At 51.6% G+C, this 14886-nt stretch overlaps 1 protein-coding gene across 1 annotated transcript in view; it reads right to left on the reverse strand.

The window, feature by feature from the left end:
• Positions 1-14886, reverse strand: part of EPHB1 (EPH receptor B1) — a 72198-nt gene that overhangs the window by 30272 nt on the left and 27040 nt on the right. The window contains exon 3 of the mRNA XM_065640321.1: positions 13896-14577. Within this exon, the coding sequence (XP_065496393.1) occupies positions 13896-14577 (682 nt within the window). The remainder of the gene's footprint in view (positions 1-13895; positions 14578-14886) is intronic.

The raw sequence follows: 14886 nt of genomic DNA on the forward strand, positions 1-14886 counted from the left end.
GCTGGCACCTACCAGCACCCCTGGGAGATGGGCAGCAGGGAAGATGCCCTGTTGGGTTTGAGGACATCATGGGCCACAAAAGAAGGAGGAACCACAGCTTGTTGTACTTACAACCCGCTGGAAAAGGATCCGGAGCCATTTCCCCACTTTCTGCAAACAATTTTTCATTAGGAAAAAAAACCCCACAACTTGTCTCCTAAACCAAATACTTTCTGCGTGAGGCTCACAATTTTGGATGAAACCTAAAAATAGAGAGGAGACACTTGCTAGAAACCCCCTGTACATTTTGCAGACGCCTTTGACACAAAATATAATTATCTTTAAGCACACAAAAAAAAAACCGTATCAGTTTTTCAGCCTTCCAAATTATGGGTATTTTAACGGCAAGACCGCCCAGGCAGCACTGAGGGGACTGGTGGCACCGTGTCCCCAAGGGACACACACACCAGGCTGCAGAGCCCCAATGTCACCACGGGCTGTGACACAACCGATGCTTTTGGGTTTCCACCGCTTTGATGTGCTGATGACACCAGGGATGCAGGCTGCAGTTTAAGGGGAAAAAAACCAGCAGAATCGGGCAAACTGTTACCCTCATGTCACCGGCGGGGTCTGCAATGTCCCCATCTTCAAAGGATGACAAGGGTGCCCTCATCATCCGCCCTGCAAACATCCAAGCAGGGAGCGGGCGCTTGTTGCCAGTGATTTAATTGCATCCCTACTTGATGCTCTCCCGTCATCCCTCCTGCATCTCTCTTGGGGGGTTGTTTTGTGGGGTTTGTTTCCTCTATTTTGACTTTTTAATGATCTGATTCCCTTTTACATCAAGCATGTAAAGCCATGCTCTGGAGAGGAGGGGAGGGAGGGCACCCAGAAACGCCCCATCAGCCACCGAACATCATTTTGGTGCAAACTTCACCAAACGCACGAATTCCTGCCATTTCGGATCGCCCAGAGCCGAGCGCTCACCCTACCTAATTACAACCAGCGCCCACCTCGTCGCGTTTCCCTGTTCCGGGTTCTGTCAAGGCAGAAATTCATGAGACAAACACGAGCTTCCCAGAGCCTGGGTTCGCATCCTGCGGGCGATGGGCCGCGTCTCTCCCCGATGCGCGGAGGGAAGAGGCCCCGGCTCCTCGTCACGCAGCCGGTTAATTAAACCAGCCCTTCACCTCGGGAGGAATAGGTTTAGATCCGCCTTGGGACACATGTAAATTAAAGTCAGCGGCTGCCACGCTCGGCTCGCCATGGTTTATTCATGGAGGGAAAGTCAAATTCAATGTGGTTTTTCCCTTCTCAGGGTTTTTTGGGTTTGTTTTTGTTTTCTCACGGATGAGAACCAAATCGAAGCGGGAAGGTATGGGGCAGGATTTGAAAGGCACTTGGGTTAAGAAGTAGCATTTCTCCTCCAGGAAGGTGGGCTTGGGAAAATTAAGGGTCTCTGGCTGCAAAAGAGCTTCGATACCAACTGTTTAGCTGGTATCTGACCCTAAAGAGCGAGTTTAAGCCCAGACTAAGGCACGGCAGAAGCCGGGTTCGGCGCCCAGGTGCCCTGCTGTGCCACCCACCTTTCCAGGCTTGCCCATTTAACCACCACTCTGGGCTCGGCTGTCTCTGTTTTTCACAGTTGGGGGGATTTTGGAGGTCTAAGGAGGAAATCTGTCCCAGATCTGCTTGTTGGATGAGACAGGAGAGCGCGCACAGGCCCTGGGCAGACGGTGCCGCGGGGCTGCCAGCTCGCTCCAAAATAGTCAACGGGGGGGGGGGGAAACAAAACAACACAAAATAACCAATTTTCAAGGTCACTTTTGCAAATCACTTTTCACCCATTTAGGTTCTGCTTTCCTTTAGTTTCCACTTTGTACCGGGCCAAAGTTGCCCAGTCTCTCACCACAGCTCACTGTCTGTCAGCATCTTCCACTCCTTTCCATAAACCAGCCAGCAAAATAGTGATGCCCATTACATAAATATATATAAAATACAAATACATAAATAACAACGACCTTCTGCTCCAGCACTTTTGCACAAGAAATCGGGGTGAAACACGGCTGGCGGGCACGTGGTGCAGCTCATGGACACCCCCAGCCCATCTCCATTTCTCCCCAGCGTTTCAGCTCTTCCCACTAGGAATTGGAGCATCACGACGGATGGAGGCGTTGCAGGGAAGGATGAGGCCGGCACTGCCTCTCCGAGCACCCACTTTCAGTGACCAAACACCAAATAGTTTGATCAAACGCCAGACAATTCATCCACATACACAGGGAGGTTTACGGCAGAGCGACCAGCGCCGTGTGCCCACGGCGGTGATTGGCACCAGATGCTCCTCATCATCCTAACGCTGCCCGAGCTGCTTATTCTGATTCAACCACTGAAGGGGGATGGCGTTCTCGGCGATGAATTGTGGCTATTTAGCCTCCTTATACTCTTCTTTAAAAGCATGTTTAGCGGCCGCAGCCTCTTCCCTCTGCCGGGGCTGCCAGCCCTGCAAGCAGGATGGGGCTGGTTTTGTCACCACCGGGTTTGTCACCGCTGCTCCAAACCCTGAGGGGCAGTGGGGCCAGGAGCTATCTGAATAGTAACCACAAATTAAATGCCACGACATAGCTCTCCCCGGGGATGCGATATAAGAAAGGGGAGATTGATTTACCGCTAAACAGACAGCAACGTCCAACCCCCTATCCCGGGCTTCCCCGCCCTGATTGGCGCTAGACAGACATTTACATCTCTGCTGTACATTAAAACCAGAGCTCAGAGCTGGGGGGCAAGCCAAGAAATCCATCCTACGCCAGTGATGAAACGCAATTTAAGGTTAGAACGGGTGAGCGGGACAGAAGTGATGCAGGAAAGCCGAGCTCTGCCCAAGGGTTCCGGATGCTGCTCCTGTCCCACCTCTGGCACCACCAGCCCCACCGCTCCACCCATTTCTAAAGACCAGGCTGGTTTATCACAGCTGGGTGCGCTGTCTTAACCACAAGCACAACCATAATCTGGATTTCAGGAAACCCTTGCAACCCGGGGCAGGTTTGGTTTTACTGAGGGCGATACAACTAAAGCTGAGCTTAGGGTGGCCGGTGCCACCAAGGCAAGCGATGCTCACGGGCCACCTTGGCGATGCTGATGTGTGTCAGATCACACCAGTTCTGGTCAACGGGGCCAAGCAGGACCCAGAGAGGGGACCACCAGGACAATGTCACCTGCAATGAACCTCCTGATGAGTTTGGAGCAAACAACCGGGGGGATCAAAATTCAAGCACGTCCCAAAAACACAAGCCCCAGAAGATGCTCTACACCCACCCCAAGCAGTGGGCTCAATAGAGGAGTCACCAGATGAGATTATTCCCCCTGTGAACTGCAGCAACGTGAGACTCCAGGAGTCAATGGACACGGGCTGGAGGCCACACGCAAGAGCCGATACTTTCATGTACCACTTAACCCAGCACGGCGTGTTCACCTCTCAACGCCCGCATGAGCTATCGAGCCACCGACCAAGCAGGAAAGCGAGCTGCCACAAAACTCGTGGTGGGTCTATCTCAAGGAGCAGCTCTTCCCCCAGGTACAGCAGTTAGAAACCCCTTGGAAACTACGCTGAGCCCTTCCGGGGATATTTCAGGAACCACCAATGTTGCTCTGTAACTCCAACCCCTCTTCTGATTGGGAAATTGGGGCGGCATCCACGGGCTCCCTGAAGCACAAACCCCTCCTGCCTGGGAAGCAAACATCTCCCCTTCCTAATAGGAAGTAATTAAGCACTTTTTCCTCCTTTGGCAGCTCACGCCACGCAGTGTCCCCTCAATCTAGAGAACATCAAGTGCTTATTAATTACGTCTGAAGTGGTTCTCATTAGTGCCGATGCCGCAAAAGGTTGAGTCACCCCGGGATGGGGTGGGGGGAGTTGTAGCCGTGGGGCAGGGACACACGGACATACGGTCTCCTCGTGTCCGTGCGACGGCACTGGAGAACACCGTGCCTTGGGTGGCACTGGAGTGGTGGGATGTCCCATCATGGAGCGGGACCCTTTCCATCTGCGGTTTGGCTGATTGCTTGAGGACCGTGCCAAGGAATGGATTCGGCGTGGGAGGATGGATTCGGCAAGGGAGGATGGATTTGGTGTGGGAGGATGGATTCAGCAAGAGAGGATGGATTGAGCAAGGGGAAGGCAGATTTGGCAACGGGAAGACGTCCCAACCAAGGTGCAACCACTCTTCCACATCCCTCACCGACCCCAAGAGCCCCACACATGGAATTAATTAGAAAAGTAATTAAGAGAGCTCCCCTATGAGTATTTATAACAGAACGAGCCATAATTACTATTCCTCAGAGGAAAGGCACCTCGTTACCCAGCCGAGGAGAGGGGACACACGGCGCTGCCCAGGGACCGGTGGCACCAGCTGCTCCCGCTGTCACACGTCCCAGGGATCTGCCACCATCATCCCACGAGGCCTGAGCAAAGCTCCCTTTCCACCCTGGGGTGGCATTTTCAGCAGCAAGACGTATTTTCGGCAGCCAGGTGCAATTTACTATTATTCCTATACATGAGCATCACATCCATATATTTTGTACAATTTCTCTCTTTTAATAACACCTCCTTTCCCACCCACTGCCATTGACTTGCCCTGCTCCTGCCAAGCGGCTCTTATCAGCCCTAACCTCCTGGAGCCAGAAAACATCTAAAAAAGCAATTTCTGAAAGTTTTACCCATCTCCCTTCCACTTACTTATTTTTTCACGTCCACGCTCTCCCGCTCCACTCTATTCTTGAAATTTTCCAACCCAAACCATTCCATGATTCTACGAGTCCTGCACCAGCTCAACCCTGTGCCATGGCAAGCAACCTGCTCAAAAACCACCAGATTTTGGGAAAAAACTTTCTGCAAATAGCATGACCAAGCTGCTGCTGCGTTAGTGCCACTGCTGGGGACAGGATTGATGCTCAAGGCAGGGGCTGTGGCGGGGACAGCCCCCAAAAACCCCACCTGTGAGAACTGCCAGCCTCTCCCCACCAAAACACCCACCGAGGGCAGCAACAAGCGGGGAAAAAGAAATAGTAACAGTCTCCTCCATCCTCAACATCTGCTACGCATAAGTCAAAGCCACCCGAGATTGCGGGGATTTACTGTACGCAGGCAGCTCTGGAAGCTTTTCTTAGCTGGGAACTATAATTTGCACCTTGTGCTCTCTAAGAATAAAGCGTCTTAAATAATAATAACAATATGTGATTAAGAGCTCGTGAGCAGATCGGATGCGGAGACGGGAGGTGTGCGATAGCTCCGGGTCTCACCCTGATGCCCCCATCCCAGCCCTGCTCACCCAACATGTTCAAACTGATGCCCATGGCAGAATAGGGACATTTGGGTTTAGCCAGACGATGACCATCCCCAGCAGCACCCAGGGAACCTTCTCGCCATGCCCAGAACCGTTTCAAGCTTTCGAAAAGATTTCCCCCTCTTGCAGCAGAGCAAAACCCACAAGCACCAAAATAATCCCTGTTCCCGAGGAGGGTGACGGGCCACTAAGGGGACACGTGTCAATGTGCATCAACCCCTCCCAAAGCTGCAGCCAGAGCAGGTTTACTGAGCAATTGGTTTTAAGCATCTTGGTGTTATCACACCTGGATGCAAATATGTAACATAATACAGTAAAAAATTTTAAAAATCAGATCAAAATATGTCAATACCAAGTCCCACCTCACAGGCCCTTTACCGTCCAGGCTGCAGATCCAGCAGAGTCAAGCTAGGGTAGAAATTCAACTCCTAATTCCCTTGTATATCGGTTCCCCAGGACACCTCTGCTTTTACAGATGAGGTTTATACAGCAAAGCCCAGAAAACAGAGCTGAGGTGGGAGCCCTTTGCCCTGCGCTTTGGCACCCTGACCCCAAAAAGCAAGAAGAGGGCAAAGCTTTGCCCGCACGGACCAGAGCATCACGGTCAGCGACGGCCACATCGAGCATCGAGGTGACCAGCTCACAGTTCTCTCATCCTAAAAAACCATTTGCATACGATAAAGATCACACAAGTAGGGCTTAACGTGAAAAGTAAGCGATGCGGTTCCACCCCGTGCCATTAATTCCATTTTCTCCATTGCTGCTTGCTGGGTGAGGCTGCCCTGGGAGGGAACATCAGTTCCCTCCTCGTGCGGGTTTGCACATCTTAATTCGAGGCGCCCACCACCGAGTACTTAGTCTGGTTTGATGCTCTGATAGACGAGGCGTGGAGCAGTTCTTGGCCAGGCGCCTGCTGCACCGGCGGAACTGGGATGGATTCTCCCCGGTTCCTCCAGCGATGCTTTGATTTTAATCACTTCGCTCCTGCTCCCAACACATCCTCTGCGATCCAGGACACGGGGTGCGACAAACAACCACTTTTAACATACCCAGGGCATCACTCCATTTGTCACCACGGGGGCTTGGAACGCGGGGGGAAAATTAAAACCTCAATAATTTGCGCTGATTGAGTTTTCTTTTTCCCTTCCATCCTTCCTCGACTTGTCCCACCAACTCCACGGCTTTTTCACAGCTGCTATTTACACCACGCATTAAAACACCATCAGCCAAGGCCTGTTTCCCAAAGCAGGAGACCCGCAAAGCCCGAATGCAACCCCAGGGCTCCTAAACACTGCCCTGCACAGAGGGATGCCAGTGAGTTATTACATGGCTTGCGAGGAGGAAAAGACCTTTTTTTTTCCCATTATAACTAGCCAACCATGGTAAAAACCACTTGTTTTTCTGATTATTACTATTATTATTACTAACCAGCTAGGGTAAAAAAACCCTCAATTTTTAATTATTATTGCCCGGTGCAGCACAGCCCCAAACACGGCTGAGATCCCCATCCCTTGCAAACAAACAGCACCGGCTGGAGCCGTTCTCAAAAGAGCTCTCTCATGACTTTTCGAAAAAAAAAAAGGAAAAAGTTATAGAAAGGCTTTAAAACTCAGCAGGCTGAGTCAGTGGGTTTGCCAGGTGCTGGCGGTTTGCAAACAAGGCTGGAACAATGCGGGCGCCCGGATCCTGCGCTTCCTCCGGCTCTGCCATTGTCCTGGAGAACAATCCCGGCCCTGGACGTGATGCTGCTGGGGTGGGAACCGGGGCTGGGGACAAAAGGGGAGGTTAAAAACCCGGGTGGGTTTTGCAGGGATGCTCGTGGCCGTGGCAGCTCCTCCGAGAGCACATTTTTCTTCCTCTTTTAATACTGGAATCAATATACCACTCAAAAATGCTCATTATAGAGCAGGGAGAAATACATAAACGGCCCATGGTACAATTTGAGGAGGAACAATATAAAACCAATACGCAGAAAAATCACGCCCTAAGTGACAGCTCAGGGGCTGCTCCGTAATCCCTCTGAGGCCCCTGCTCACCCCTTTCCCGGAGTTTTTTCCAGGTTTCTCCCTCATTTCTGCTCTGGAGGGGGCTGGATGGTGGTGCTGAGCCCCTGGACCCACTGGGGATTTGGGGGGCAGAGCCGGGGAGCAGCGCCTGGGCCCCCCCCCGGCCACAGCCAGGACAGACAGACGGACGGTCCTTCCCTATCGCCGCGCCAGGGGAGAGAGAAGGGCCCGAATCCACCAGAGGAACATTTTGGCTAATAATATCTAATTAAGACTTCCATTAAAACCCATTGCACTCATTAAAAAAAAAAAAAAATTAACAAGGTTTTCCTGGACATTTCCCTCGCGATATTATTACAGGGGTTAATGGATGCCTTCATTAAGGCATAATTTAAGAAAAATCACACATTTTTTTCCCCGTTTTCTTCCCAATTTTTTTTTTTTTTTTTTCCCGAGGCGTAGCTATTCAAACTCTTCTCCCGCACAGCGTGGCCGTGGTAAAACTGGGCTGCCTGTTCCACCCAGCGGCAGAAGCGGGGAGATGGCTGCCAGGAGAAGGCAAAGCCCCCGCGACAAAGAGGAGCATCACCCGTCCCTCCGGCATCACCCCCGGATTCGGGAAGAGCCAGGAGAGCTGCCACTTCCCAGCACAGCTCAGGGGAGAGTGGCTCGGGTGGGAGAGAGGGCAGGAAACTTGATATTGTGCAAAAAAAAAAAAAATAAAATAAAATAAAGGAGGAAGAGGTCTATTTTGAGCGAGGTTTGTGGCTTGGCTAAACATGGAATAAAACACCCCATGGACGTTTCGGCTGTTGCTAGAGGTGGGAAGTGCCCCGGTTGTGCGGATGCTCTCACTTTGGGTTAAAAGCAGCTTTTTTGATGGTTACTGTGTACCAGGCACTCAAGCCCCACGGGAACGCTCAGTGATGCCCGGGGAGGAGGCAGCCCCGACATGCCGGCCACCCCCTCCTGTGCCACCAAACAAGTTTCTTTAAGGAGAAAAACTTGAAATCCTACTTGAAATCCTACTACCAAAACATTTTTGCTTCAAAACCAGAGGAGAAGGATGCTCTTCCCAGCGAGCTGGGATGGCTCAGCTCCGCTAAACCAAATCCAAGAGCAGGCAGAAGGAGAGATGGACGCTTTCCTTTTACCTCTGTTTTTTCCCCTCTTGTTAAAGAGGAGAAAGTGTTCAAAAAGGGATCACTCACGAGTCGGGCAAGCTGGAATAAGACACCAGAGAAGAAGCTGCTTCCCTGCCGTGGGAAGTACATGGACCAGCAGCACAGAGAAAACAAACAAACCACAAAAAAACCCCAAACAAACAAACACACACCCTAAAAAAAACCCAAAAAAGGGCCTTTCTGCAGCCCCTGCAGTACAAAGGCACAGGCAAAGAGAGCAAAGAGAGCTAGTTCTCAGCAAAGGCAATAATTTGAGTGGGAAAACTTGAAGTCTCCCTTTTTTGAAGAGTTAGCAAGTTATTCTGCTACTGATTACAAAATGTTCGTAATTATTACTATTAAAAAAAAAAAAAATTCGCTTTATAAATTCTGCACTCTGCTATTGTTTCCAGCCTCCTGTGATGGATAAATGGAGGAAATGGATAATTATCACCAGGGCTGCTGGGCGGGAGGGGAGGATGATGGGGGAACTGGCACGGGGCTGCTCACTCCTGGACCTTCCACTGGTGGGACGTGTCCTCCCCGCTGCCTCCTTCCCCAAATCCAGCCCTCCACACACAAGGCAGGAGGGAGGGACAAACGGAGGAAGGAGACGAAGAAACCAAAAGGATGGACAAGGCCAAAATTAACCCCCCAGCTCTGGTGCATCAGTCGGTAGCTGAAGCAGGGCCGGGGGACAGGGATGCAGGGGATGCTCGGGATGCAGGGGGTACAAGGGATGCAGGGGACGCTGGGGATGCAAGGGATGCAGGGGACGCTGGGGATGCAAGGGATGCAGGGGACGCTGGGGATGCAAGGGACGCAGGGGACGCTGGGGATGCAAGGGATGCTCGGGATGCAGGGGACGCAGGGGATGCTTGGGATGCAGGGGACGCTCAAGGAGCAGCCTCTGCATCGCAGCCCAGCTTTGATCTTATCTTGTGAGGTGTTTTTTTTTAATTTTGCCATCCCTGCTAGCTCAGATTTCCAGCTGTTTCAAGCACACAGGTGGGTTCATTATCCTGACCATGCTACAGCGGGAATTTGCCGGGAGGGGAAAATGAAAGCAAGACAAGCCCAGGAAGCAGCCAGACTGCTCTCTTGCTCCTTCTCCCGGAGTTTATAAATACAAAGTAAAAATTGAGCATAACGCTGATTTAGACCCCAACTTTTTCCTTTGCTGGCTTCTCTGTGAAACTGAGTTATCACCTGGTACTGGGAAGGTCAGAGAGAATGTCAGCATGATTCCAGCAGACACAAACTCTGTGCCCCATCCTCAGAGTCCAAAGGGATAAAAGCTGAGAGACCCACAACTGCTGTCATTTTCTAGTGAGGAGTTGCCTTGCCATCATTAGGTTTCAGAGTGAAACACCACCCGAGAAAGAGTTTAATAATTTTGCTGAAGGAGAAGCAGCAAAATCCACCCAGCTCATGCAAAGTCTTGAACGATTTCCTCGGCCTCCCAACGATCCCCACTCCTGCTTTTCCTCCCACCTCGATGATGCATTGCACCTTGACCACGCGAGGAAGCCATAAAGCAAGGCAGAGCAAGACAAATGGATTTAATATCAACCCGAACAGAGCACAGGCTATCGCAACCCAATGAATTATTCATTTTTGGATTCAATACCAGCCTCCATCTCGCATTGACCCGCAGCTCTGACGGGCACGAGGTGATGAAGAGGACGGGGCGGGCCGTCCCGCTGGGTTTTCGGGTACGACGGAGAGCAACGCGGCTTCATGCCAGCCGGGAGCTCGGCGCCAAATCCCAACCAGCAAACACATAACGCGGCAAATCGATACAGAAAACCTCCCTCCATCTCAGCGCCGCGCTGGGAACAACCCCCCCGCCATGACTGACGGTAAGACACAGCGGCAATCTCTTCGGGCCTCGAGATGCCTCCGATGAGCACCGAGCTCTGCCTGCGCCTCCCGCGAGCGCCTAAGTGCCGATAAAAGCCGGGATTAATGAGTCCCTGAGCGGCCCCGAGCTCGGCTGTCAGCACAGACCCGCTCCGGTCTAACAGCCCCATGATGGGCACAGCCGGTGTCCCAAGGGTGGGGGGAGCTCAACAATCCAACCTTCTTCTTTTCCCAACTGCTGAGAAATTAAGCCCATTTTCTCAGCCTTAAAATACCAAGGGATTTTTTAATTTTTTTTTTTTTTTCCTTTCCTTGGTGACAATTCCCGCAGGCTCGTTAAGTGGCTCATCTCAGTTTGATGAAGGCTTTGAGACAACGTCAGGAACACGTGGCTCCCGGCAGCATCCCGGCGAGGCAAAGCCAGCGGGTGAACGCGAGCCCTTCGACGGCACAAAGACAAAGAGGAAACCCAACAAATTATTATTTCTAAACTTCGCAATGTGCCACCTCCTGCCCGCAGACCTTTGGGAAGGGCTGCAGTGGGCTCAGGTCTTCCCTCCTGGTCTCTGAGGTCCACGGGGAGACGAGGAGAAGCTTCACGGCCAAAAGGTGCACACAAGCTCCCAAGAAGCCAGAGTCCAACCCAAGGTCAGATTTTCCACTCAATGCGGTGAATTTTCCAACAGTCCTAACGAGGAGCGGGAGCACAGCTGGAGACGTCGCCACAGGACAGAAAACTCAGCAATTCCCCAAAGCACAGGGGTCTGCTGGGCGCAGCTTTGGTGGTATGAACGCATCGTGAGCGTTTTGGAGGTTGCACAAGAAGAGGAAATAAAACAAGCCACAGAGACGGGTCTGACACCAACAGGTTTGCTCCTGTGCCTGCTGTGTCCTACTGTCCCCCTTCATCTGTCCTGCCCAAACCACAAGGGCTGGGGAGATGCAACATGCTCCTCCTGAAGCACCCAAGACCTCGGCCACATCCACCACCCAGCCAGTGGCAGATAGAAAGGTCAACACCACCGAAAGCTGCCGCAGTTTTACATTATCGCCGTTTCCCTACATTTCTGGCAAAATGACATTATTTCCCAATGCCAGTCTTTAGCTAAAATGATTATTTTTTTCCATGATGAGAAAATGTCATTCTGCCATAAAACCATGTGTGCTTTCCATTTGTTTAGTCAACAGCACAGAATCACAGAATCACAGAATGTTAGGGATTGGAAGGGACCTCAAAAGATCATCTAGTCCAATCCCCCTGCCAGAGCAGGAACACCTAGGTGAGGTTACACAGGAAGGCGTCCAGGCGGGTTTGAATGTCTCCAGAGAAGGAGAATCCACAACCCCCCCGGGCAGCCTGTTCCAGTGTTCTGTGACCCTCACTGAGAAGAAGTTTCTTCTCACATTTAAGTGGAACCTCTTGTGTTCCAGCTTGAACCCATTACCCCTTGTCTTACTGTTGGTTGTCACCGAGAAGAGCCTGGCTCCATCCTCGTGACACCCACCCTTTATATATTTATAAACATTGATGAGGTCACCCCTCAGTCTCCTCTTCTCCAAGCTAAAGAGACCCAGCTCCCAGCAGAGGAACACCTCGCCAGAAACGCTCAGTTTTGCAAAGAGCCCTCCCTCCAATGGAGCATCTCAAGGACAAACCACTCCCTGGTGGGAACAAAACCACATTTAGGGTCACCTGTGAAACTCAAAGGAACCCACTGGTGATTCTGCTCAATGTGAAATCGCACAGACACTGGTGGTTTCCCAGTTTTTGGAGCCCTGGCATGGAAGGCATCACCATCCCCACCCTGACAAGGTGGGAATGTTTATTTTCACAGTGAAAACTAACAAAAGCTCCCAAGTTTACAGCAAATGAACCAATCAGTTTCTTCACAGCTTGAATCCCAGGCTTGCTATTTTCATGTATCTGGAATTACGGGCCACCATGGTGGCCACCCCAGGGAGCATCACAGCCAAGCCTGCACCAAGAGAGGTCCAAGTCAGACCTCGTCTTGTCACATCCTTCCCCAAAAGCTGCCCTAAAGCATTTTGACATATTCCTTTGACCTTCTCCTCCTTCCCGACCCTTCCTCGACCTGGTGGTGCCCATTTTCTATTCGAAAAGTGCCAACAAAATCAGGTTAGTTTCTCATGCAAAAACCCCTCTCTCTCCTCTTCTCTCCTTCCAAGCAGCGTGCAAAAACAACACCTTAATTTGGGAGAGGAGAAGGAAAGGGCAAGTCAAGCTAACAGAAAAAAAAAAAATCCTCCAACGGTATTTGGGAAATATTCATCAGAACGGCGAAAGGAGATGAAAAGCAGCAAGCACCACTTCCATATTTATAAGCCCGCGCTGCAGAGGACTCCAGCAGGCAGCAGCACCCTGGCGGCGTGGCTGGGGGAACCCAAAAAAAAACCAACAAAAAAACATTTCCAATTAATGCCAAGCAGCAGAGCAGCTTCGCTGCTGTCGGGCCCGACAGCAGCCGCCCGGCTCCCGCAGCTTTGCCGGGGAAATAACGAGGCAGATGAAAGCGGCTCGGCCGGCACTTTGAAGGCAGCGGATCACTCAGGAGGCTTCCCGCGAGCACCGGCGTCCCAGCCACGCTTTGGCCACTTGCCGAGAAGCCACAGGTTGACCACCGCTCCCAAATCCTGCCCCCCGGAGCAAAACCACATCAGGGCATGTTCAGAGCCAGTTTCAAAAGGGCTGCTTCCCAAAACAGCTTGTTTGAGGACCAACATTTTGTTAAGTTGTCGTGGTTTAACCCGAGCTAGTAATAAAACCACAATAGCCGCTCACTCACCCCCTTCTCCCTCCCAATATGGGAGAGAATCGAAAGGGAAGGGAGAAAATCGGATTGAGATAAATGCAATTTAATAAAATAACAAAATACTAACACACTACTAGTAAATATATATATATAAAATAGAAATAAAAGATACTCAATGCAATTCCCCATGAACACTGTCCATCACTCAGCAGCCAGTCCCAGGGAGCCACGCTCCAGTCCCGAAAAGAGGAAAAAAAAGGCAGAAAGGCTCAGAGGCCTCTGCAAAATGGCAAAAAGCTGAACTAAACGTCCCAAACCAAAATTCCCCTGGCTCCAACAAAAAGAGCGAAGGAAAAAAAGCACGCAAGAGAAAACGCCCGAGAGCCAGCGAGAGCGATAACGCCCGAGACAGAGCCTGGAAGGTCCTCACTCTTCTTTCACACGAAGCACGACACTAATGGGATGGAATACTCTTATTGCTCAGTCTGGATGTCAGTCAGGCTCTGCCCCATTCATCCCCCCTTCCTCGATGCCTCACACCTGTGGGCAGAGCTCAGAGTGTCCTCAGCTCTCACACCAGAGCAATTAAAAACATCAGCTCTGTGCTGGGGTGTTCTCTCTTGTTCTCAAACTAAATCCAAATAATGAGCGTGCTAGCTATGAAAAAGAAAGGTTTCTAACTGCATGAAGAATATTAACTCATTTTCAGTCAAACCAGCACATATGCAAAGCTTGAAAACAAGAAGAGCGCCTCATTGCCAAGGCCAAGCTTACCTTTGCAGGCCACGTTGTTCTCCGGCTCGTAGCCAGCCTTGCAGGTGCAGCGGCCGATGGGGACCATCCACTCGCCGTCCCCGTTGCAGTACAGTTTGATGGGCACGTCCACCTCCTCGGCGTTGGGGATGCAGGTGCCGCGGGCGGTCACCAGAGAGGTGCTCTCCGCTCCCGTCATCGTCTCCGGGAAGATGGCGAAGTTCTGCACCACGCTGGGGCACTTCTTGAAGAAGACCCTGACAGACAGCAGAGACATGCAAGCCCCGTAGTCCTGGAACGCCAGGTAGAAGCCATTGCGGGTCAGGGGCCCGAAACTTCTCACTTCTGTGTTCACCTTCATCAACCTGCCACCAAAGTCCACCTGGGAGAAGCTCTCGTCAGCAGCAATGGTGTCCACTTTGAGGTAGGGTGCCTCCGTCCAGAAGGTGGACTTCTTGGTGGCAATGACAGAGTCCGTCTCGTAGTAGTAGAGGTTGAAAGTCTCCTTGCAGGAGCCGGGGACATTGGGGAGGCTGCTGCAGTCCCGCACCGTGAAGCGCATCTCGGTGTAGATGCGATGAGCCCCGCGCCGGTTGATGAAGGTGGTGAGGAGCCAGTTGTTCTGGTTGGGCTCGAAGACGTTGCACACCTGGTATGTACGGATGGTGTTGAGGTTTTCGTCGTAGCCGCTGACTTCTTCCCACTGCGGAAAGAAGGGAGAAGCGATGAGAGTGGGGCAGAGGTGGTGACCCATGAGCTCACTCTGCACAGGGCAGGGCTGGAAGGAGAATCCCAAAGCCCCAAAGGGGACTAGGAACATGGCCATGGACACAAAACTCATGCAGAAACACCCCTTGGGCCAACATCAGAAGAAATCCTCATCTTCTCGCCCCTGCATGCCTCTCCCTACCTGATGCTAAAACATCTTTTCCACGTGGGCAACCACCTTAGCTGCCTTGAGAAGATGTAAAAATGGGATGAAAGCTGGTCCAGGCACCCCAAGATGGGAAGG

This window comes from Caloenas nicobarica, chromosome 8, assembly GCF_036013445.1.
Source record: "Caloenas nicobarica isolate bCalNic1 chromosome 8, bCalNic1.hap1, whole genome shotgun sequence".
Classification (NCBI taxonomy): Eukaryota; Metazoa; Chordata; class Aves; order Columbiformes; family Columbidae; genus Caloenas; species Caloenas nicobarica.